The 25,647-nt window shown below is 32.8% G+C and overlaps 3 protein-coding genes across 13 annotated transcripts; 2 read left to right on the forward strand and 1 right to left on the reverse strand.

The window, feature by feature from the left end:
* The first annotated feature begins 10,173 nt into the window (after nt 1-10,173).
* Nucleotides 10,174-16,632, forward strand: LOC109176577 (F-box/LRR-repeat protein 4). Of its 2 annotated transcripts, XM_019326032.1 has the most exons (8): nt 10,174-10,634; nt 11,364-11,600; nt 11,941-12,347; nt 12,771-12,956; nt 14,533-14,725; nt 14,897-14,973; nt 15,249-15,399; nt 15,892-16,632. In XM_019326032.1, the coding sequence occupies exons 1-8, from the start codon at nt 10,368-10,370 to the stop codon at nt 16,186-16,188; spliced, it is 1,815 nt and encodes a 604-aa protein (XP_019181577.1). In that variant the 5' UTR covers nt 10,174-10,367; the 3' UTR covers nt 16,189-16,632. The 2 variants fall into 2 exon arrangements, with proteins under 2 accessions (XP_019181577.1, XP_019181578.1); XM_019326033.1 differs by lacking the exon at nt 12,771-12,956.
* A 1,247-nt stretch (nt 16,633-17,879) lies between these two features.
* On the reverse strand, nt 17,880-19,367 carry LOC109176559 (probable galacturonosyltransferase-like 4). The gene has a single exon (XM_019326014.1). The coding sequence runs from the start codon at nt 19,166-19,168 to the stop codon at nt 18,086-18,088; it is 1,083 nt and encodes a 360-aa protein (XP_019181559.1). The 5' UTR covers nt 19,169-19,367; the 3' UTR covers nt 17,880-18,085.
* Nucleotides 19,368-20,087: 720 nt separating this feature from the next.
* LOC109176560 lies at nt 20,088-24,293 on the forward strand. 10 transcript variants are annotated; one of them, XR_002053403.1, is made up of 10 exons: nt 20,088-20,468; nt 20,616-20,720; nt 21,572-21,641; nt 21,761-22,022; nt 22,092-22,187; nt 22,322-22,423; nt 22,527-22,768; nt 22,867-22,978; nt 23,408-23,831; nt 23,932-24,293. XR_002053403.1 is itself a non-coding variant. In XM_019326015.1 (3 exons), exons 1-3 carry the CDS (start codon nt 23,545-23,547, stop codon nt 24,232-24,234), a joined length of 456 nt encoding a protein of 151 aa, XP_019181560.1. In that variant the 5' UTR covers nt 23,153-23,544; the 3' UTR covers nt 24,235-24,293. The 10 variants fall into 10 exon arrangements, 1 of the variants encoding a protein (XP_019181560.1); XR_002053404.1 differs by having other exon boundaries at nt 21,852-22,022; XR_002053402.1 differs by lacking the exon at nt 20,616-20,720 and having other exon boundaries at nt 22,281-22,423.
* The last annotated feature ends 1,354 nt before the right edge of the window (nt 24,294-25,647 follow it).

Here is a 25,647-nt window from a genome sequence, read left to right on the forward strand (position 1 = left end):
TATCAAGACAAGATTATATTGGAATTGCTCATGCATAGATAATTGAATGTTGAATTTGCGTATTTAAATAGGTAATTCTAAGTTTACAAATGCAAGATAATATAGTCAAGATGGATTATAATTGTCAATAAAATAATTGTATAGGTATGGTTGAAACCAAATACGAGGCATAAGGGATAACAAATAAAAATTAGGGAATAAAATATTAAATATATACTAATATTGAAGAGCTAACTGCTGATTGCCAAACAAGGACATTGCGAGGTAGTTTCCCACTTCAATTTGTTATGTGATTTGAATACTCTTTTTGTCAATAAATTTCCCAAGTAGTTAATATGATTGATTTAATTATAGTTTTTAAAAACAAGTATTATTATTATTATTATTATTATTATTATTATTATTATTATTATTATTATTATTATTATTATTATTATGTATACCCTTAGGTCATTTTACATGTTAATCTAAACAGCTAATTTTTCAAATATCTTTTTACCAACCGTTGATATAATTCGCTAGTCAAATCCGCTAACGCTAATTGTTAACTGTTGATTGTCAAACAAGGATATTGCGAGGTAGTTCTCACTTCAATTTGTTGTGTGATTTGAATACTCTCTTTGTCAACAAATCCCTCAAGTAGTTAATATGATTGACTTTATTAATTATACTAGTAATTATCTCATGCGATGCACGAACTATTATTAATTTAACAAATTTACCAATTGTATTTTTGACATTTTCTGAATTAGCAAAGAAAGTAATGGTTGTGGAAACAGAAAAACGTACTTGAGTTCTTGAGCTCAGAATTAGTTTGATTAAAAATGTAAGTATAACTATACAATGTAATATTTAATATTTTTAAAAGTTTAATTATGTTATTATTATGTTGATTTTAATGTTTATTGTTACTTGTATTGTTATTTGAATTTGAATTTTTTTTGAAAGGAATTTGAAATTGAAATAACTACTTTAATTATATAACTAACGTATTTATATAAAACTAATTATATAAATAACGTATTTGTCGAATATCTTCACCAAAAACTTATTCATTTGAAAAAGATTATTTATGTAAGAACTATATTTATTTTATATATAATTTCTCCTCTTTATATATGTGGAGTCAGATTAATTATAATTGAGGTTTAAATGAATATATACACAAATTATATTAAATATGAAACTCGTTTCAAAAAAAATATATTAAATATGAAACTTTACCAATAAATTGAACACAATAATTTTTTTTCCATACTTCACTATGCTTTAATATATATAGAGATAGAGCTATAATTATAAAATATAAATACACATAATAACTTCAAAAAAATATGTATAAATACATTTATCCACACAATTAATGCATTCATACTTACTAATCTTGTTTCTATCAAAATGCATTCACACTTTGGATGAAAAATTTTGTGGCTAGATTCTGTTTTATAATAATAATAATAATAATAATAATAATAATAATAATAATAATAATAATAATAATAATAATAATAATAATAATAATAATAATAAAGATAATATAAAGATTTTTTTTAATTTTTTCATGGTATTAATAAAATACTTGGTAAATAAATATATAGCATTATTTTGTATTAAAACTTTGATATTTAATTAAAAAATAGTACACAAAAAAGATAACAGACAATGTAGTGAATATAATCATTTGATGAATTTGGATGTAAAGAATTTTTACATTGGAGAAAAATAAAGACTATATAACTAATAAAAATATTTCTCTTAATTAATTTATTGATAATGAATAATTTTTTTTTAATAAACACATTGTAGGGACAACGTAGCGAATATAATTAATTGATGAATTTGAATGTAAAGAATTTTTATATTGGAGAAAAATAAAGACAATATAACTAATGAAATTATTTCTCTTATTTAATTTATTGATAATGAATAATTTTTTTTGAATAAAGACATTGTATACACATACTTCTAAATTAAAGAAATGCATATGTATTATTTTTGTTGTAGCTACTAAATTATTATTTTCTACAATTCTAATAATCTACATCTATCTACAATTCTAATAAGAGCCAATAATGTTAGGCCCTTAACTGGAACAAAAAAAAATGCCGGCAGTATTGTTTCTTAAAATGAATGGTTCATATTATTTTGATTTTATTATTTTTAATGATTTTCCTTATTTACTCTCTATTATATTATTTTCTTCCCTTAAATAACCTAAATTCGGTTAGTATAAACTTTAGTAACGGAATATTTCGTTAACAATTTATTATTTTTAACTTACTCATTAATTTCTATAAGAAAGGTCTTAGGTTCGAACCTTATCCCAATTAGGGTGGGCATAATTGGAAACATATACTACGAATATGTTAAAATATATTTAAAAAATATATAATATAAAATTTAACATAAACTTTGTTCAAATAATTCGTCCGGCTAAATACATAACATTCAAAGTTTTTTTTTTTTAAACGACATAACATTCAAAGTTAAGCATCAAAGATTATAAATCAAGAACTTTAAAAATCATTTGATTTTTATGCATTAAAAAAAATAAATTTAGGTTAAGTTTTTTTATTTTTTTCGTTTAGATTATAAATCAAGAACTTTAAAAATCATTTGATTTTTATGCATTTAAAAAAAAAATTTATGTTAAATTTTCTTTTTTCGTTTAATTAATTTTCTTTTGATTATTTAGATCAGAACAAAACTTAAGGGCGTGTTTACTAACTGAGAATTCTCGGAAATTTCTGAAAATTAAAAATTGAAAACAGGCAATGTGTTTACTATGTTATGTTTCAATTCTCAAAGTTGAGAAAAATTCTCAATTTTAGAGAAAATTAGAGACACACTCAAAACTTGTTCTCAAATTAGAAAATAACGCGTGAACAGTAACCAGTCCTAGCATCGATTCCTGGCAGCGTTTTTCTTATTCTTTCTTCCTCATTTTCTTCACTCTCTTCGCAATCGGGAAAAGGGGCGATTCAAACTCGGCGTTTCTTCCTCATTTTTCTTCACTTTCTTCGCAATCAGGAAAGGTCACGATTCAAACTCGGCGCCTTTCGAGATGCTAATTGAAATCGAGGATATGAATAAAATTCTAGCAAAAGCAGCAAATAATGAAGGAATCGTAGATGATGAGTTGCTTGCGGACCATCTATTCATGAGGTCTCTGAAGCAGTCCAAAAGAAAATTGGACTCACTGGACGACAAAAGAAATCTAGAAAAAATATATGAAGAGAAGCTTCAAAACAAAATTCTGATCGGCGGAGAATTCAATGAACGCAACCAATGGAGAATCTATGATGCATGCAAAGAAAAACTTGTCCGATGCTACCGATCACACCCACCCTCTCAGAGCTTCAAACTCAGCGCCTTTCTCTTCTTCATCTACAGCGGGCGACGTCTTTCTCTTCTTCATCTATAGCCGTCGAACTCAACGCCTTGGCATTGCAGAATGTTTTTTGTGTTCTGTGTTAGGCGAGAAGGGAATAAGGGATTTCATATATTGTGTTCTGTGTTTTGTATAATTGAATTGGGGTTATTGGGCTATTGAAATTGGGGCTATTGTGCTATTAGCAAAATGAATAGCACTTGACAGAATGTTTTTTTTATACAAATATTGGGCTATTGACAGAATAATATACATATAAATGAGATTTAGATAAATATATATATATAATACATATTTAATTTAGTAAGTGGAGAATAAATTTTAAAAATAAGTACCCGTAAACAAGTTTTCAATTTTAGTTTTCGAAAACAGAAAATAGGAAACAGAGAATAGAAACAACTTATATATATTTACCCTGGGCAAATTATAATCATTGATGGCAATCGTTATGCGTTGGACCCGTGTCCAGCATGCTTGCTGGACACGGGTAACAGTGTCGTTAGGCACTGTTATCTCTCTTTTTTTTTTTTTTAATTTCAGACCACTTCATAGGAGTATATGTTCATAATTTTATTACTATATTATTAATAACTGTACATTCATAACTCCATAACTGTACATTCATAACTCCATAACTGTACATTCATAACTCCATAACTGTACATTCATAACTCTATAATTGTACATTCATAATTTTCGAAGCTCTATGTTCACAATTTTAGAGCTCTATGTTCATAATTTTATCACTATATGTTCATAATTGTAAGTTCATAATGTTAGAGCTCTTTGTTCATAATTCGATCAATAACTGTACATTCATAATTTCATAACTGTAGATTCATAATCTCATAACTGTAGATTCATAACTCCATAACTGTAGATACATAACTCCATAACTGTACATTCATAATCTTCGAAGCTCTATATTCACAATTTTAAAGCTCCATGGTCATAATTTTATCACTATATATGTTCATAATTGTAAGTTCATAATGTTAGAGCTCTGTGTTCATAATTTCATAATTGCATAACTGTACATTCATAACGGCATAACTGTACATTCATAATCCAAAAAAAAAATAAAGCCGTTAACGGCAAAACGCGCACGATTTTTTTTTTAACTAAATGACGCGTTTTTTTTTTAAAAAAACGACGTTGTTTTGGGCCCGTGTCCACAATTCACTGTGGACACGGGTCCAGGGCATAATTTGCCCACTGATGATGTACTCAATTTTATTTACAATGTTTTGTCATCATATTTCGTCATGAAACAACTTATTTTAAATTATTGCAATTAATATGTTTTGTAACGGCATTTTAATTTAATAAATGGAGAATGGATTTCGAAAATAAGTACAGGTAAACACGTTTTCAATTTCAATTTTCGAAAACAGAAGAATAGAAAACAGAGAATTTTCGAAAACAGAGAATAGAAAACAGAAAACAGTTTTCTGTTAGTAAACGGGCCCTAATATTTCAATTATACTTTTGCATTATTGGTATGATTTATGTTGTTATGGTATTAATATTTGTTGTATGTATTTTTATAATGGTACAATTGTATATTACTTTACAAATATTATACAATTAGTTTTTTTATCGGACAAAATTGTTCTTACATCATTGTCAGGCCTGCGCGACCTAATTACAAAGTTGTTGATCATAAATACAATTACACCTGGACTCTAAAACGGTAGGACCTTTTTCTAACGAATTGACAATGTTGACATCCCACTGGCTCCAATTGAACAAGTTTACACATCATAATTTTATCAATGCTTGAAAACTTCTAAAGAAATTTGTAAGTTAATTTTTACTATATTATTATAACAATATCTATTGTAACTATATATTTTGAATTATTTATTGTCATCCTCTATTGACCGGAATCGTGACAATTGTCATTGACAAACTCTCAAAACAATTTGTCTCAACAACGAATGTAAATTTAAAAAAAAAAAATCAATGATTTCATTATTGTTGATGAAAAGTATGTACGCCACGTTATTACTCTTATAAAATTAAATAAAGTACTAGCTACAAAAAAAAATACATATGCATTTAATTAATTTAGAATTAGATGTCTATAATGCTTTTATTTAAAAAAAATTATTCATTATAAAAAATTTAAAAAGAGATATAATTTCATTAGTTATATTATCTTTATTTTCTACAATTCAAAGATTCATTACCTTCAAATTTATTAATATATTATATATTTATATTCACTACATTGTCCATTGTCTTCTTTTTACATTATCTTGTAATTAAATATCAAAGTTATAATACAAAATATGTTATATGTATTTATTTACCAAGTATTTTATACAAATATAATAAATATTAATATTTTGTTCAATACTGATAACTTACAACACACATCTCACAACGTATGAAACATGTAGGGAAAAACTACCACTACCAAATATCAATAAGTGCTTGTAAGATAAAGAGTTAATAGTACAACTAAGATCCCCTCATATACACAACAATACAAATCTATAGCTTCCTACGTCATAATCTCAGACAAATCTAAAGCTTCCTACATCATAATTTCATTGCACGATGAATCCATCTATGCTACCACCAGTAACCTAATTGTACATGACACGCTACCAATAAAAAAATAAAAAAAAAAATAAAAAAAAAAGAGGACATGTACTAAAGATGAAGACAATGATAATACTATCCAAAAGAGAATTAAGAAGAATTAGAGAAATTTAAACCAAAAGTAGTATTTATTTAGACTATCGTTATTACAAGGTTGCAAACATTTATTTTAGTGACAATAAAATCAATCTCTATTATATTATCTTGCATTTATATACTTTAAATTACCAATTTAAATAAACAAATTCAATATTTATTTATCTATACATGAACATCTCCGATATAATATTACATTGATATACTTTGAAATACTTATTTAAAAATAATCATTCATTTTTTCTTTCGCGCAAAGCGTGTAAAAGAACTAGTATAATTTAATAAGAGTAAACTATAATACTAATTATGTCAACTTTGATTGGGATGAGGTTCAAACCTAAGACATTTCTTATTGAAATCAATGAGTAAGTTAACGGTGAACTAACAGAAATTAACGGAAAAGATAATATTTAACAGAAACGTTAACAGATAATCATATTCATGGATAAATTAGAAAATCTTAAGGAAAAATAAAATCTGATCAATCTGAGCCATTCATTTGATTAAAAAATTTGACCTGTCATTTTTTCTACCCATTATAAGCCTAACTGTCTTGGGCTCTTATTAGTATGGTAGATATGAGAAGTTCAACTATATTTTTATATTGTACATCTTTTTATTTTTTTAATATTTTATTTAAATTCTTGATAACACTAGTTTAATTTAAAACTATTATCTCTCAAGATAATTATACCTAGGGATGGCAATTTCAATCCGATCCGTGGGTATTCACCCGAATCCGCCCCGCAAGGGTCGAGTTGTTTAGGTGATAGCAGGTGGTGGATCGGGGGTGGATGTTAAAAAACTAAACCCGATGCGGTTCGGGTCGGGGGCAGCTTTTATGTACAAAACCCGCGTACCACCCGACCCGACCCTCCATATTATATATATGTATATAATAATTTATTAATAACAATATATAAAATTATTATTTAGTAGAAGTTGTTTTTGAAGAGTAGAAGTCGATTCATAATCAATTACTTACTGCTCTAACTCTTCGTTTCCTGCATAAATTAAAGCAACGAATGATTTTCCCAATGTCTCATCCGCTACACATCAATGCGAAGATAAAAATCTTCATCATCGTCTTATTCTTTACTCTCCTCCATAACTATGCAAGTATGAATCTCACTGTATTAGCAAATAATTGGAAGTATGTCAGTCTTTCGCATCACATTGCCAGAATGCCACTTGCCACTTGCTGAAGAGTGAAAATAAAGGATTTCAAACTGAAGAGTGAAAACGAAGGGTTTGAAATTGTAGAATCATCACTTCCTCCGAAAACAAGTATGTGAAGATTTTTTTCCTATTTTTAATGTCTGGGTTCTTGATTTTAGTATATGAAACTGTGAAAACTAGTGTATATAACTGATTTTTTTAAAAAACATTTATGTACATCTGGTTGATTTTATTTATGTTTGGCTAGATTCTTGATTTTATTTATGCTTTGTATTTTTTAATCAAGCTTTCATGATAATCTAATTGACTGATTTTATTCACTATGATGTTGTAGGTTTTTTGTTCCAAAAAATATACAGATGATGCCTACTGTTACTAAGTAACTACTTGTCTCTTTCCCATAAAATTCCCTCTCAAAATACTGTTAGAGCTGACATTCTTAATATATACAAAGAGAAAATGGAAAAAACAATGAGGGAGCTTGAAAAGGTTAAAGGTAGAGTTTCTATCACTTCAGATATGTGGACAACGGATCATAAAAAAAAAAGGTTATATGGCTGTCACTGGGCATTACATTGATGATACTTAGAGGTTGCAAAAATGAGTATTAAGGTACACTTTTATATTACTTTATATTTTATACTTATATTAATTTTGTTCTGTATTTATAAATTACTAATAAATTGTTTAAAATACGAATTAGGTTTTGTTATGTGCCATCACCTCACATAGTTGAATTGGTTGCTAAGTATTTGATGATGAGTTTTATGGATTGGAATATTGATAGAAAGTTGTGCACAATTACATTAGATAATTGTTATGTGAATGATGGAATAATTGAGAATATAATGCGAAGGAGAAGATTCAAGGTAGTGATCTTTTATTAAATGGTGAAATTTTGCATATGCGTTGTGCTGCCCATATAATAAACTTGGTTGTTCAAGATGGTTTCTGTGTTATTGGGAAATGGATAGAAAGAATTCGTGATAGTGTTGTATTGGACAGCTTCCCCAAAAAGAGTTGAAATGTTTGAAAATACTGTTAGACAATTGGGTATTCAAGCGTCAAAGAAGTTGCCTCTTGATGTTAAAACTAGGTGGAACTCCACTTATTTGATGTTTGAGAGTGCTTTGCCTTACAAAATAGTTTTTCTTCGTCTAAAACAAAGGGAACAAAATATAAGTCTTTGCCAAGTGATGAAGATTGGCTCTTTGCAAGTGATATTTGTAAAAAATTGAAATTATTTTTTGATATCACAGAATTTTTTTCAGGGACAATATATCCTACTGCTAATCTTTATTTTCCAAAGCTGTGTGATATTAAATTCTCTCTTGATAAGTGGTTATGTGATCCGGATGCTACAATTAACACAATGGCACATGAGATGATGAAAGTTTGAGAAGTATTGGGAAGTAGTTCATGGTGTTATGGGTTTAGCTTGTATTTTAGATCCTAGGTACAAGCTCAATCTTGTGCAATACTACTTTGAACAAATATATGGTGATATGGCTGAATCTAAGATTATGGAAATTCGTCAATTATTTGTTAGATTGTTAATGAATTATGAAATGAAGTTTGCAAGCAATGAAAGTATTGATATATCTTGTTCTCAATTGAGTGATGAAACGAAAGTGCAAGAAGAAGGGTATTTGCCAGGCTTTGCAGTTCCAAGCTAAAAAAAATACAAAATAGAGGTGCATCCAAAACAGATTTAGATAAGTATTACTTATGACATCAAGTTTTGATATATTAACTTGGTGGAAATTGGATGGTCCTAAGTATCCTACTTTGCGAGCAATTGCTAGAGATATTTTGGCTATTCCAGTGAGTTATCTACGCCTTCACCAAGGCTCAAACCTAAGACATCCCACATAAGGGACCAATCGGATACCAATGGACTACAAGCTACTTGGTGTTTATGAATTTTCTTCTTTTATTTAATTTAGTTATGTTTAATTACTTAATTTATATATTTTTTTCAACTAAAGCTATTAATGCGGAATCAAGTTGTACAGTTGCTACAGTTTTGGATGATGATAAAGAGATTCAAAATGAAGCTAATTCATTTATTGTTGATTCGGTAACAATTTTATTTTCAATACAACTTTTATTTTTCAAATAATGACCGATTTACTTTGATTAATTAATTATTTGTTTATCTATTAATTTTTTTTGTAGGATTGATTTACAATGTGATGAAAATTTGGAGTTGGAAACATATTTTGACAGCACTCAAGGTTAGAAGAACAGAAGAAGAAATCAACTAATCAAGTGGATAGAAACAATAGCCCTATGAAACAGTTTCCATTGTTTTTATCAGATATTCAAATTTACTGTTTTTTTTTTTAATTATAAGTTTGTTTGGAAAACATTGAACAATTTACTTAATGTATTTGAATATTTTAATTAGTTTATCTTTTTAATATATTTAACAAATTTTATTCGTGAAACTACTCTAAACATTATTAACATTTTAAAAATTTTTAATTAAATAAGAAGTGGTGGGTATCCATGGTGGGTACCCGCATCCGATGGGTTGGATGTGGGTTTCGAAATCTTCCACCCACCGCGGGTCAGGGGTGGGGTCGGTGTAGAGGTGGATCGGGTGATAGATGTGTCATATCCTGACCCACCCCGATCCATTGCCATCCCTAATTATACCCAATTATTATTATTATTATTATTATTGTTATATGCATAATGCATAATAATAATAGTTACGGAGTATATCCTACCAATTATATTTTTCAATCTTAAGAAAATCAACACAATTCGATTGTTTGAGTTTGCTCATAAATGCTTGGGCATTTTTTTCCCTAAAATAACTCGTGAGAGTAGTAAATGTGGATAGAGGTAAGGGTAAAATGGTCAAAGTGCTTTAGGCCTTCTGCCGATTCCTTTGATCCTTTACCATCGATTGCCAGAAAAACCTTCTACAGCTCGCTCTTGCTGTCTCTCTGTCTGTGTGTACGAAAATCTGAAAATCAGAGTATAGCTTCAATAGTTACATACACGTTCCTGTATTTATATGCGCATCATCTTTGTATGTATGTGTGCATATAAGGGTATAATTGCTGAGGAATATCTGTAAATGAGGGGTCACGACTGGATAAATTCGACTCTACCCGATGAGCTGATCGTTGAGATCCTCTGTCGGCTCGATTCGAAATCGAGCCGCGACGCCTGCTCGCTCGTCTGCAAGAGATGGCTCCGCCTCGAGCGGCTCAGCCGTGAATCCTTGAGGATTGGCGCTTCCGGCAGCCCCAACGCCCTCGTCAAGCTCCTCGCTCGCCGATTTCCCAATGTCCGTAACGTATTCATCGATGAACGGTTGTCCGTTCCTCTCCCCGTCCAGTTTGTAAGTCCTCTGATTCTCAAATCTACCTAATTTTAATAATTTCTTATAACTTTCGTATTTATGTCTCTGATTTTGGCTGAGATTTTGGGGAAGTTAGTTAGTATATGTGAATATGAATGTGGGATTTTAAAGATTAGGATCATTCTACCCAAATTTTGGAAAGGAATTGATCTTTAGACGGAGCCAAGTGATTTTATTTGATTTATTTTAATTATTCACGCTATATGGCCACCAATAAGTTATTGGGTTCGAAAATTTGAACTTCTTCTAGATTAATTTTGAGGAGTACCAACTTTGGAATTGGTGGAGTGTGACACTCTCTATACTAGTGTGCAAGGCTCCCTCATCATGTAGGTCCTAGGAAGGGACATGTACTCATCCTTTACCTATGTTTTCAACAAGGTTGTGTAGGGCTCTAGGTTTGAACTTCTGAACTTAACCATTGAGCTGAGTAGTGAGCACTTGGCCACTTAATCAAGCCTAATCTTTAAAAGTTTGATGCTTGATATATTATGTTGACATAATTCTCAGTCGGTAGCTTCTGTAGAGTGGGCTACTGGTGAAATTTAGTTGATAGCTCCATTTTGTGCATTTGTCTCTATGGACTACTTTATTTAATCTCTACCAATTAGCTTCTTAACTTTAAATTTGGAAATGCATGTATGGGCTTTCACACCTGGATGATTGCCATTTGTCTAAATGTGTTATTCCCTTTTGCTCATTATGTAGAGAGGACGACTTACTGAATATGCTCTTGAATCTGAGTTTTACTCTGAGAATGGAGAAACAGGGTCTGAAGACAATGGGACACAGTCGTTCTGTCTGTCAGATGCTGGATTGACTGCTGTTGGTGAGGGCTTCAGTAAGATTGAAACATTGAGCTTAATATGGTGCTCCAATATAACAAATGTGGGATTGCGGTCTATCACTGAACATTGTAAATCATTGAAGGCTTTGGATTTACAGGTATTCTCTGTTGTTGAATCTAGGCTGTACACCAAGTCTCAAATTTGTTGATCTATTTCAATTCATTGGCAATTTCAATATTGTTCGGTGCAACATTTATTGTAACTGAGCATATCACTTAGCTATGTTAAGTTAATAAGCCTACATGTTCTGTGCCAAGCACAATTTTTATTTTTTTAATCCGACTATTTTGGTAGTAAGCTTTGGAGGCTGACTAATTTTCCACCCATGTTACTTTTGATTTGCTTTCTTCAACAATGCCATATTGCCATGGCTGCAGTATTGCTTATGCTATGAGGCAACACTGTACCTGCATTGATTAACATATTTCTTTTTGAAGGGTTGCTATATTGGAGATCAAGGTATAGCAGCTGTTGGGGAGTTCTGCAAGCAACTTGAAGATTTGAATTTGCGGTTCTGTGAAGGCCTAACTGATAGTGGCTTAGTTTCCTTGGTGGTTGGTTGTGCAAAGACACTAAAATCACTTGGTGTTGCTGCTTGTGCAAAGATAACCGACAAGTCCTTAGAAGCTGTTGGGTCACATTGCACATCTCTTGAGATATTATCATTAGACTCAGAGTTTATCCGGGACAAAGGTGTACTTGCTGTTGCCCAAGGATGCCCTCTTTTGAAAACACTGAAGCTACAATGTGTTAATGTTTCTGATGAGGCCTTGCAAGGTGTTGGCAATTCCTGTTTGTCATTGGAGATATTGGCTTTATACAGTTTCCAGATATTCACAGATAAGTGAGTTGCTTGTGGATAAATTATTATTATTATTATTATTATTATTATTATTATTATTATTATTATTATTATTATTATTATTATTATTATTTTTATTTGTTTTTGATTAATTTATGTTGTAGCTTAATGTTCCAAGATTGGTATTGACCTAAAAGCCTGCACTATTTATTTATTGTTCATTCTTTTTAAGTTGTATGACCAATATCCCCATTTGTGGTCCACCTTTTATTTCACTCGTATTTTTTTACACTTGGTTAGCTTCTTCATCCCTAAACAAACTTCTGTCAATAATGTGGTGAATCCTCTGTTTCATTTATATGCATCTTCTGTTAGTAAAGTCTAACTGAAGATATAACTTCAACCTTAAAAGGAAAAGTTGAGATTTAAATCATCTCACCTGTAATTTTGATGCTTATGTCTCAGGAGTTTATGTGCTATCGGGAAAGGGTGTAAGAGGTTAAAGAGTCTCACACTGAATGATTGCAATTTCTTAAGTGACAAAGGCTTAGAAGCAGTGGCAGTAGGTTGTTCTGGACTTACACATCTTGAAGTTAACGGCTGTCACAATATAGGAACCTTTGGGCTTGAGTCCATTGGAAGATCTTGCACGTACGCTCATTCCTTTTCCTGTAGTGGATAATTTTTTTTGTTATTATGTTTACTATTTGACTGGTCATGGATTTTATGGGTTTCTGACTGATTATCTGCATCATGCTTGATGTGGGTCATCTGCACTCATATTTTGGCTGTTTGTTCAGTTTGACAAATCTTTACATCAAGCACTTCTATAGTTGGAAGGTTCTTTTCTATTAAACCTTTGAATTTCTTCCAGTGATCTACTGCTTTTGATATGCTTGAGGCTTGGAAATACTATGAGTTGATAAGCAAGAAAAGGTTTGGTTTCCAGTATAGACCACAAATTATATGACAGATTTGCCAATTTTAACAAGGATAGTTCTTTTTTTGCATTTGTGTTTTATCTCTTTTATATATGGTTTAATTTGATTGCTTGTTTCTATGCCTCTACCAGGATGAGAAGTAAGGGAGAACGTGTATTGTTAGTTAACTCACAAGCTATAGATTTTGAAAATTAAGTTTCACATGCAAAGATGATGCATATGAATTTGATTTTTCTAATACTGCTTATCTCCACCAATCAGAGTAGAGGATCAGTAGTACACTAGTACTATTAGACATGACCTATTAAATAAAAATATTCAAATCTTTGTGAGCTGTTTTAATTTTAGCCACAGCTTTTAATTTTGCAAGTCTGCTAGTGTTTGATTTTTGTTGCAACTCAGAGCCAACCCAAGATACTACCATCCTGAAAGCTCCTAACTCTAATCCAGACTTAGGCCACCACCACCATTAGTTTGTCATTCTCACGTTTTTCTGCTGCAGGATAAAATCCCATTCACTCAAATCACATTTATCATGGAATGTGCTGCTTACTAGCACCCCATTGCAGACTCAGAACAGACCTCATCGATCCAAATTAAGGTTTAGTTGGTACTTGGTGGTGCTGAATGAAGAAACATTTTTGGGTAGAAGGATCTTTGGAAATATAGGGGTAGAAAACAAATTGATAATGAATCTGGGTCGAATAAATTTTAACTATAATAGATGATTGGTGTACATTGTAAAAAAAAAAAAAATCAAATGTTGGTGGAGATTGCTAAATTTAGATGTTTTGGCTAAACTTGCAAATAGGTGATAAAGATTTGACCATTTTAAGTTAATAAGCATTGGTGAATATATAAACTTTAGATTTTGAAAATTACATTTCATATGCAAGCTTATGCTGTTATGCATATGAATGTGGTGCTTCTTGAGGCTGTTGCTCTTACCACTTTCCAGTGATACTCATAGGTGCAAGAAAAAAAAAGAAAAAGATGCTGCAGGGTAAAATAGGTCTAAAGTGTTGGTGTACCTTTAAGCTGTTGTAATTAGGATAATTAGGAAGCTAGGCAATATTGTTAGTTCTCCTGTCCGGCTGTCATTTTGTTTAACTACTATTCTCTACTCTGCATGATTAGGAAAACATCAGAGCTTTTGTTTCATAATTGATTGTTGATTCTAGGATTATGTGAAGTAAAGTTTTTTCTTGTTCAGGCAGCGACCAGTGTGCATCCATTGAAAATCATGCAGATTTTTATTTTTTATTTTTTATAACCGCATTCTGCAGGCAGCTTTCTGAATTGGCCTTGCTATACTGTCAAAGGATTGGTAACTATGCATTGTGTGAAATTGGCAAAGGCTGCAAGTTTTTGCAAGCTCTGCATCTGGTTGATTGTGCAAGTATTGGAGATGATGCAATTTGTAGTATAGCTAGTGGCTGCAAGAACCTGAAAAAGCTTCATATTCGCCGCTGTTATGAGGTATCATTTCTTTATCATTCATTTTGGCCATTGATCTTTCCAAGTTGTGGTATAACTTGATTGAAGGCAGTAGTCTGTTAGTGTTTCATACAGAAACTTGAAGTTATTTTTTTCCCTTCTTTCTTCCATTTTGTCTCAATAGCGTGATTTCTTTTATCTGTTTTTGTATAGGTTGGGAATAAAGGAATAGTAGCTGTTGGCGAAAACTGTAAATTCCTTGCAGATCTAAGCCTTCGATTCTGTGACAGGTAGGTGATTTGTTTCTCTCCTTGTCATTTAAAAGATGTGCCTTCTCTTTTCAATACTGCATAATTATCTGAAAAGTTAGTATCCAACAATCTCTCCAAGATATCTATGTTATCAGGTAAAATGTTATCAGCAAGACTGGCTTTCAAGTTGTGGCCTGTGGGTCAATATTAAGTCTTATTTAAGTTATTCTAGGTCACCAGTTTGTTTTGACACCTTCAATTCTTGCTATTGGTGTTTGGCTATAATTAGACATCAAATTCTATTCAATATCCAGGGTAGGTGATGAAGCACTCATTGCCATTGGCCAGGGTTGCTCTCTTCATCATTTGAATGTAAGTGGCTGCCACCATATAGGAGATGCTGGAATTATTGCTATTGCCAGAGGGTGTCCTCAGCTAAGTTACTTGGATGTGAGTGTTCTCCAGGTGTGTCCCTTATTTCCCATCTCTACCAAAACATGTGATGTATGTTGGGATTGGGATTTGCATATGATTTTTCATGTATTCTGCTGGTGAGAGTTTTCATTTGCACAGTGATTATAGACAATCAGGCGCTTATCCAATGTGACAAAGTCTAATGAGTATTGGATTGCTGATGGGCAATTAGGAACCGAATTTTGTTAAACAAGTGAACTTAGATTTAGCATTGTTTTTATTTCACTTGCACAACTTTTGTGGCAGATATAAATGTCAACTCTGCCTGTGCACTATTATTGGTTACTGTTATATGTTTGTTGTATACATGTATATCAATGTTGATGCACACATATGAATTAAGCTTTAATATATAAGGTCTTTTTTTTTTGGGGGGGGGGGGGGGGGGGACAAAAAGGTTACTGTATTCGTTGATGTTATTTTAAATTGTTACTCTTGTTTACGTTATTACTTACACAATGTTGAGTCATTGAATGTTGACAGAATTTGGGGGATATGGCAATGGCCGAGTTAGGTGAAGGTTGTCCACTGTTGAAGGATGTAGTTCTATCACATTGCCGTCAAATTACAGATGTGGGTCTCAGCTATCTTGTTAGTAAGTGCACGCTGCTGGAAACCTGCCACATGGTTTATTGCCCTGGCATTACTACAGCGGGTGTGGCCACTGTAATTACAAGCTGTGCTTACATAAAGAAGGTTCTAGTAGAGAAGTGGAAAGTTAGCCCGAGGACCAAAAGGAGAGCAGGCTCGATCATCTCCTATCTATGTGTTGACCTTTAGAAGTTGCATGTGGACAACAGTACTGTTATCCAAAACACCTTGTTGGACAAATGCACTGGCCGAGATGATTCTTTTTATGGACGGACTGCTAGTATGAGCTAGATGTGGGTGAAACCCCAAGTTCCAGATTTTGCATTATATTTATATATTAGCCTCAGGTTGTAATAAGGTATCCGGGATGATATCTCTTTTACAGTGGTGTGGTATGGTGTGATGTTGGTGAAGAGTACTTAATAGTTTTTCCACAATGAAGCTTCTTTTGGGTTTGCTGGGAAGGGAGGAGGGCGTGTTAGTCAAACATCTTTATACATAGTATTGGTTTATGTGCCCTTAATATATCTTTTATATGAAGAACTACAGAAATGTAAAATTATATAAATTAGCTCAAAATATTTGCAGAATCACTTGGGTTTTTCTTTTAGTTTCTAGGTAGTGAAGCTTTTACAAACAATAATGGGCGAATATTGTACATTTTTTAATTTGTTTTTTTTTGGGAAAATGACACTTTATTTCTTGAATTATATGTTTATAGCACTTCTTTTCCTTGAGTTATTAATGTATCCACATTGTTCCGTAAGTAATGTTAAGTGGTAATTTTTTCTCCTTTTATGTTAGATGAAAATTTTTATTTTAAGTATTTCATTTATTTATTTTCTCTAACAAATTATTGCTTATATGTATAGATGATCACGGTTCGATTTGAATCTAACTGTAGCAATCAAATTGAAACCGTAGGAACAATTTTGGTTACGATTCAAAACTGAATAGAATAAAATAAAATTAAAAAATTATTGAATTTAGATTATTTTTAAAATAAGAAATATTATTTACAATAAATAAATTTTGAACTGCGGTTTAAACTGAAATTGAAACTTTTCTAAAAGGTTTCCATTTTGATTTATCATTTTTTTAGAATTCTGATTTATCATTTTTTTAGAATTGTGAATTGGAACTGAAATGACTTTCTCAGAACTATGAACTGGAATTGAAATACAATCACATTTATATGTGGATTAGAATAAATGTGAAACCGGTTCGGTTTGGTTCCAGTTTCAATTTTGAATTGTTGATTCTAAATTTACTTATTTATTTTAAATTCTATTTCTTATTTTTAAAATAGTCTAAATTCAATAATTATTTTATTTTATTTTATTTTGGAATATTATTACAACAGTGTCCCCGATTATGCCGTACTTATTTTGTAGGGTAAAAGTATCCATATAACATAAAAGGGGAAAAATTGCCACTTTTAACATAATTGAGAGGACAATTGTGACTACATAAATTAACTCATGAAAGAAAAGTGTTATAAGCATATAATTCAGGAAAAAAAGTGTATTTAAAAAAAAATGTTATACAAACGGCAACGTGTGTGTTATTATTGTTAACTGTTTTTTATTATAGTGTTTCCTATTGCGGTTTGAAAGTGAGACAGAACCTAGGTATAATTTCTGTCTTGCACAATATCACAGGTGGCTTCGTGGCTAGTCTCCTTTGAAATCAAAGGACAGGGTAACAAAATGATTTCTTTTCTCTGCCTAAAACACCACAAGTGTGCATTAATTAAATTATAGAATCCAACCCGATAGAGCACATTAATTAAATTATAGAATCCAACCCGATAGAGCACTGTAATGACGGAGGAATCTATGTAGAAATGAACAATATAATTGTCCTGCATGTACTGCTTGCTTGCTAGCTACAAGTCACCAAATGAGAAATGGGATGAGATTTTGGTTCTCACAAAAATTCACAGTTGATTTGATTGGTGCTTATCTGGTCTACTATACACAGACATGCAATAGTACTGTCAATTGATAAATAGTTTTCTTCCTATTATCAACCCTTGCTAACTAACTAAATATTAAGTATTGTTTGCGGGCATCACTATTCACTATTACTCCTCCAATGCAACCATAGAGGAATGGGAACGGTAGAGATCGTAGGGGGCCCACAGTAGATCAACGGTGCAGGGCCTCCTAGCATCCATGCGCAACCACGGCTTCCCCTTCCCACTCCAATGCAGGAGGCTAATAGGTCCAGGATGGAGCCCTCTACATTTCCCTTCTAAGTTGTCGCCGCCTAACCCGTGCTGGTTCCACCTGTGATCCACCGCCCTAATGTTGCCCGCGAAAACCAATAGGATAGGCGGCAAAGACCCCAAGTGATATATCCTCTTGTGTTTCTGTATCCTCATCCATTGCTCCACTTTCTCAGTGTACCCTCCTTTCCTCCACTTCTCCACGTCCACCACCATCACTCCGGTGTTGAAGTAACAAGCTCGCCGCCACTCGAACGTGCGCGCCAACACCGGGTCCGACCAGAACGCGTCGTCTGTGAAGTAGCTGCTGAAATTCGCCTGGCAGTATTCCGGCGCTGCCAGCACTTTGTTCTCCATGTCCACCGCCCACAGCTTGGCCACATCATCCACGACGATGATGTCAGAGTCCAGGTATAAAGCACGGCTCACCCCGTCGGGGAGAATGTCGGATATATAGATCCTGGCATAGTTGAGTGGCTGATCCAGGGCTTGCCTTATAGACTTGGAAATCTTGCCGCGAACGCGCTTAGGATCAAAGCGGTACATTGTGAAGGTCAAGTAAGGGAAGGTGGATTTGATTATGGAAAGAATCTCGGGATCAGAGTTGATGGTGAGAAAATGAAAAAAGGCGTTCTCGGGGCAGGTGGAGTGCTGCAAAATGGATAATATGGCAGCCATTGTACCTCGTATGTAGTTGGTGTCCAGGGGCATGACAATGTGGATGAGGGTGGTGGTGTTATGGGAGGATGTGCATGAGTCGCCATTGCGAAAGGCGGGAGCCTCCCGAAAGGAAGGTGAAGAAGAAGTTGTGGGGACGCGAATGGCGAGGGCGGTGGTGGTGGTGGTTGAGATGGGATGGTGCAAGAGGAGGAGGAGGAGGAGGAGAGGCAGGAGGCCTAAGATTGGGAAACAATGATATCTGTGTTTCCAAAAGGCCATCCTGCGCACAAATCCTCTAAATATTTCAGTATTTTATGTTCTTGCTTGTGTAGCAGCAGAAATGGATTTCAAAAGTAATCGAGGAAATATAGCCATGAAAATGGTGGTCATAGTTGTTGTATTACGGAAAGTTGGTTGTGTGAGTTTGATTGCTCTCAGAGGCTTGGAGATAAGATCGGACTTTCCTTCTTTTCACATTATATTTTCGCTGTTACCAACTATTTTTCTTTTCTTATCTTAGGTATATATATAGAAACTTTTATATTGGGACAATATATAGCAATTTCTAATTCCTAAATTATGCATGCAGATTACTCAATTTATCCTTATACTTCGCCTTTATAATACTGTTACTCTTTATATCCACGAGACTAACTTACCAATGTAAAAATTATATATAATTATCATTAATAAATAAATGATCCAAATCTTAGATATTATATTCTATTACGATAGTCTAGGCAAAATATTGCATGTACTTATATAATTCATTTATTTGTAATAAATTTGATAATTTTATTCAAGTTTATATTTGCATTGATTGATTACTTATATATTATATATAATTATAATTGGTAAATATGTAAAAATTAATATCGGAAGAATGACCATTTTAGTTCCTCAATTGTATTAAAATTAGAATATCCAACTCAATCTTTTAATTATACATGTGACTCTATTTTTAGTCCTTAAAATTATTTGCTTGGTGATCATTTTAATTCTTTACCTAAGATAAAATTTACGGTGATAAGTGGGTAATTATGTAAATTTTCTTCCTCCCAAAATACACATCAACGCTAGTTTAGCCCAAAAATAAATCAACCCAGTTTCTTCCCACACTACAACAAATTCAATGTTTAGCAACATATAAATAGCGAATATTCCGACTCTAAAAGCCTGGCAAGTCACAACTCTCCGCCAGTCTGCCACTCTGCCGTTCTCCAATTCAATCCTTAACACTTATTTCTTCCATAACCTTATTTAGACATGAGACATTGAATCCCTAAAAATCTAAAATCCCTAGCTGTTCGTTTGCGATTTCAAGTTACACTCTCCGCTAGTTCGTTGCACTGCGACTGCCCCTGTGATTTTCAGTCTCTGGTCTCCGCCTCCGCCCTCCGTTGCGACAGCGCCGGCGAGGCGACGAGAAGTCAAGAACTCCAACTCTGGACGAAGGGAGGTGTTTCTAGTTTTCTGAGAGGTTACCACTGTTACCAGTGATAAGCTGCTTCGATTCATTTCCGGTCATTTCTGAATTCTGATGAACTGTCAAGGAATTCTACCGGCGGCCTGATAACTGGTACTGTACTGTTGGAAATTTTCGTCCGAAGAAAATTCACGATGCAATTCAATTGTTTTGGTTTTTTATTTTACATATTAGTATAAATATATATTATGCCCTACCTTACACCCTTCTCACTTTCTCACTTTCCCACCTGCTTCTCAGTTTTCACTTCTTCACTGGTTTTCCTTGACAATCACATCTAACGCTCTCTTCAATCACTCTGTCACCGGGCACCATCGTCAAGTATTCTGTCGCCAATATATCCATGTACTGTTCTTATTTTATTTGCCCTTGTTAATTATTTTTGTGTTAATAGGAAAATAGTTTGGCTGTGGTGTGTAATAAATGTTTTGGTTTGGAAATTCCTGTGTTTGTTTCTTTATGCTTCATGAACTTAGTATGTTTCTTTATTGTCTATGAATTTGTTGGAAGAACTTTCTAGTTGCACATACTGATTTAGAGTTACATTTAATTTCTTGGAAGGGAATTATATTTTGTGTTTTCAAAATTTTCCTAAAATCTAATCACATTTAGGGTTTGTATCTTTATTTATCTTGAATAAAATGTGACCTTTTTTTTAATCTCTTGAACTAAGAAGGATAAAAATAGTTAAAAGATAATGAAGACTGAAATAATGAAGCTTAAAATAACTAAGGATAAAATGTGGCTATATTTTTCTTGAACTAAGAAGGATAACAGATTAACAGGGGATAAGAGAAAGATAAGTCTAGTTAAGAGAGTGAAGGCTAAAATAATGAAGGTTAAAATAACTAAGGATAAAATGAATATTACTAAGAAAGTGTGCAAGTCTTGTCTCAGTATATATTTTTACTAATTATTCGTCTCTGATTACTGTTTTATAATCATCTTTCATTTAAAGCTAGACCATACATGCTTACAAGTTATAAGATAATGTGCACCTTTTTACATTAATATTTCCTCATGTCTTTGGAATCATTTTAATTTTAAGAATATTTAGACATGCATAAATAATGGACCTTCTTGAGTTTGGTAGTTTTGAGAAACTGTTTTTCAGATTTGGTTTATTACTTTTTATTAATGGAATAGTTTTGAGTTTTTGGCATAATTATTTACTTTAATCTTTTCTTCTTGGATAGTGAAACTGTTAAATTTTGACATAGAGCAACCATATATTGAAGCATGCAAACTGCTGATCAATCTGCCAAGGTAATAATGGCTCTCTGTACGTATAAGTATTAAGTAGTGTCAAGTTTTGTTCTGATAAAAATATAATTTGCAGATCATGATTCATTCTCAAGATTTCATTGGTTTCTTTCATAATTTAGATATACAAGCTAGCATGATATCAATCTATCAATGTGGTCTCCATCATCAACCCACACATCAAAAGATAGTAAGATAATGTATGTCTTTCAGTTCACAATTTTGAACCAAAGGGAGGATGGAAGCCCCAGAGAAGAGAAATTGAGTGATGACCAAATTCATTCTCAAGTTCCAATGGTTAAGTGAATTTCTTTTGAAAAGATTTGGTTGGAATCTGAATGATGCTTGAGAAAATTGTCAATACTTCGTGGACTCTATCACAAGGTAGTATCACAACTAGCTGATTTGTTCTTTAGCTTTTGTGAACAACTATTGAATTTTTTTTCTTCATAGGTTGGGATAGAGTTGGTTCCAGAGATTATGACGTGGAAAGTTCAAATCCATTTTGTGAAACTGATGTCATCAGTTTAGTGCCTTAATTTGTGTAAAGTAAGGTTTCTTTCACTTAGCTTATAATTTTGTTTAATCAGTTTGGCTTATAAAATTCTTTGATATTCTGCTGGCATTAGTATTTTTAAGTAGTGAAAACAAAAGAATATTGCTCATCAAAATGATCTTCACAGCATGTTGTATGCTCTTCTGCTTATGGTCGAACCTTACTGGAGTCCTCTAAGATTGCTCTTGACAAAGGGAAGCTGGAAGATGCCTTGAATTTTGTAACAAAGGTATATAAGATTGTTTTTCAATTTTCATGAATTATTAACTCTTATATAGTTGCATAGATTAAAAAAAAATTGACTTTATATATGATTTCATTTTGAACTGAAGGCTCTTACAAAAATGATTGTTGTTTGTGGCCCATATCATCGTACAACCGCAAGTGCCTATAGCCTACTGGCAGTTGTTCTTTATCACACTTGAGACTTCAATCAGGTCTTTTGTTGCATTCTTCTGTCGCCTTCTTCCGTTGCCTTCTTCCAAGACAGTCCGCCATTGATTTAGAGGAGGGTTATTGAGTCCTTCATTCAAAAGAAGAATCAATTGTAGCCACGCCATGACTCCTCTCTAAGGTATTTAATCTCTTCTCCACTCTTCAATAAGTTATTAATTCTGAAATCTCAAAACTTGTACTGAAATAGAATGCTCCGACTCTCTGAGTCTCCCTCAGCCTCGCCGTCCACAACCGTCAGGACCGCCAAACGCTACCCTCCAGCCTCGCCATCCACCGCCGACCGTCAGCCTCCGACCTCCAAATATGAAATCTCCGTAAGCAAACCTCGGTATGTGTTTGAAATTTTGTAGCCAAATCAAAATGAGATGCGTGCTGTATTATAATTTTTTTAATTTAAAAAATTAAATAAAGAGATTAATTTTTGAATTTTCTATATGATGGAAGGTTTAAGGCTTTGGAGGTTTGGCGTTTATGTTTTGTGTTTCTGATGAATAAATATATTTTGGAGACTTTTTAAAACTTTGTATTAAGTTTGAATAGAGCTATCTAGGCTAACTATTGCAGTTTACTATCATATTCATTCGCCATAGGTGAACTTTGTCACGTCTACAGTTTGCCTATAGTTTTATAGTCCATCTGGCTTTGTCATCTACTGCTAATTTGATGTGCATTTCTCTAGTTTTGGTCAGTTATTATGGATTGAGTATATGCTTGGTCTCTTAGAGCTTTGCTCTTTTTCTTCTTATTTTTTTGTTAGTTTCTAACAAATGGGAGCCATTGGTGGGGAATAATCTATGAAGTGAGACAAAATGCAAGGAACAGGACTTGGAGAAGAAGAGAAGATCTTGGTGGTAGTGAGGTTGAGGCCTTTGAGTGAAAAGGAGATTTCAAGGAATGAAGTTTCAAATTGGGAATGCATCAATGACACCACCATTTTGTATAGGAATAGCCTCCAGGAGCGTTCTGGACTTCCAACTGCTTATACATTTGGTGAGGGAACTCCCCACTTTTTTCTTTTCATTAAACTCATCTTGTTCAGGATGAGAGATTTTGATTGCCAAGAGGTCTGTTTAGGGGGGTTTGTATCTGGTTTTTTAACTTGAATTGTCACTATTTCTTGACAGACAGAGTATTTAGGGGTGATTGCTCAACAAGAGAAGGACTACTCAGGGGTGTTAATTGTGAGTGCCTTCTTCATGCCTTCACTCTAATGTTTATGCTATTTTATCTTGAGAAAACTTCTAAGTTAGGGAATTATAAATAAATGATGGATGCTTACAGAGAAATGCTGACCTACATTGCTTCTGGGAAAAAGGACTACTGGAAGAGAAGTTGATCCTGTCACTATTGCTCCTATATGTGTTCATTTTTCTCCACCAATGGCATGTGTTCAGCTTTAGGAGCAACCACAAATATTCAAGACCTAGCGAGAATGGAGAAAAATTTACCAGTGAACAACAGTACCTCTCTATGCCATGCTTCCTGCATCTGCTCAGCTTCGTGTATTTGAAGAATTGTGTTTTGAACGGTGTATTTGAAGAATTGTGTTTTGAACTGTCTAAGATGAGGAACCAACTTCTTTGAATACTATTAAATGTTATTATTTGACAAATAATATTACTTACAATTGATTTTCTTTTTAATTAAATGTGTATATAGAGTTTATTTGTGATTATACGCATTTGAATATAAAGATTTTTGAAGAAATATAATTTAATGATTATTATAAAAATATAATAATGTAATTATAAAACATTTAGCGACACTTAATAACTGCCATTAAAATTTAAGAATACAATAAATAGATTTATTTAGTGGCAGTTACAAAACCGCCGCTAAAAGCAAATGAAAATAAATAGATTCATTTAGTGGCGGTTTCAAAACCGCTGCTAAAAGCGAACGAAAATAAATAGATTTATTTAGCGGAGGTTTCAAAACCGCCGCTAAAAACAAACGGAAATAAATAGATTTATTTAGCGGCGGTTTCAAAACCGCCGCTAAAAGCAAACGAAAATAAACAGATTTATTTAGCGGCGGTTTGTGCATTCAAAACCGCCGCTAAATAAGTTTCTCATGAATTCTCGCAGTTGTAGAAAACCGCCGCTAAATGCTTCGCGACACACTATTTAGACACGCTTCAGTAACCGTCGCTAAACACAATAGTGGCGGTTTGTAACCGCCGCTAAACGTAAAAAAAACCGCCTCTAAATGTCATATTTGGTGTAGTGCCAAAACCATTAATATACAAAAGTAAGTAAAAAAATGTTGCCATCAAAAGCAATGCCAAGAGAAGAAAAAACAAAAAACAGAAGAGCATATGACCATCATACTACATAGGTTGTTTAAGTGCTAAACCTAAAAGAAAAGCATCAGACTCTAATAAGTCTTACAAAAACCATTAGGGAACCTTTTCTTTGCAGTTAATTACAAAAAAAACATTTGTAGAATTAATGGTTACACAACTTAAGATATCCTTATATCTTCTGGTTTATTGTCACTCTATTTGGTTCCCTTTGTTTTCTTTTAGTTGATTTGTCATATTTGATTGTTCAGCAGGTATGGATTCTTGGGTAGCCTGACTTGCAATTGGTGGTGGAGGAATAGAGCTGGTTATGCACTACAATGGATAAAGGATGCACAATATATGAGAACATCACTTGCCAACTATGCATTGGTAGGTATTAAAAAGTTACAACATAGATATAACCGTTAAGTTTGTTGCCAGATTTGTAATTCATGTTGATTGGGAACCCTACAATATTGGTTTGGTGGAGCTGAACGACTCAATTGTTGGATTGCTAAAGAGATGTTGGATATGAGTCATCTGATTCACTTGAGTGTTGCTTGGTCTTATTGTAGGGAGAATTGTTGGTCTAGAATGAACAGGTTGATGTTGCACTCCATTGCCTATTTGGTGTTGCTGGAATACATCCAATATGTAAAAACTTAAATTAGATATATAAAAGAATACATACATACATATAGGCTATGAAATAC

Source organism: Ipomoea nil, unplaced genomic scaffold, assembly GCF_001879475.1.
Source record: "Ipomoea nil cultivar Tokyo-kokei standard unplaced genomic scaffold, Asagao_1.1 scaffold0711, whole genome shotgun sequence".
NCBI lineage: Eukaryota > Viridiplantae > Streptophyta > Magnoliopsida > Solanales > Convolvulaceae > Ipomoea > Ipomoea nil.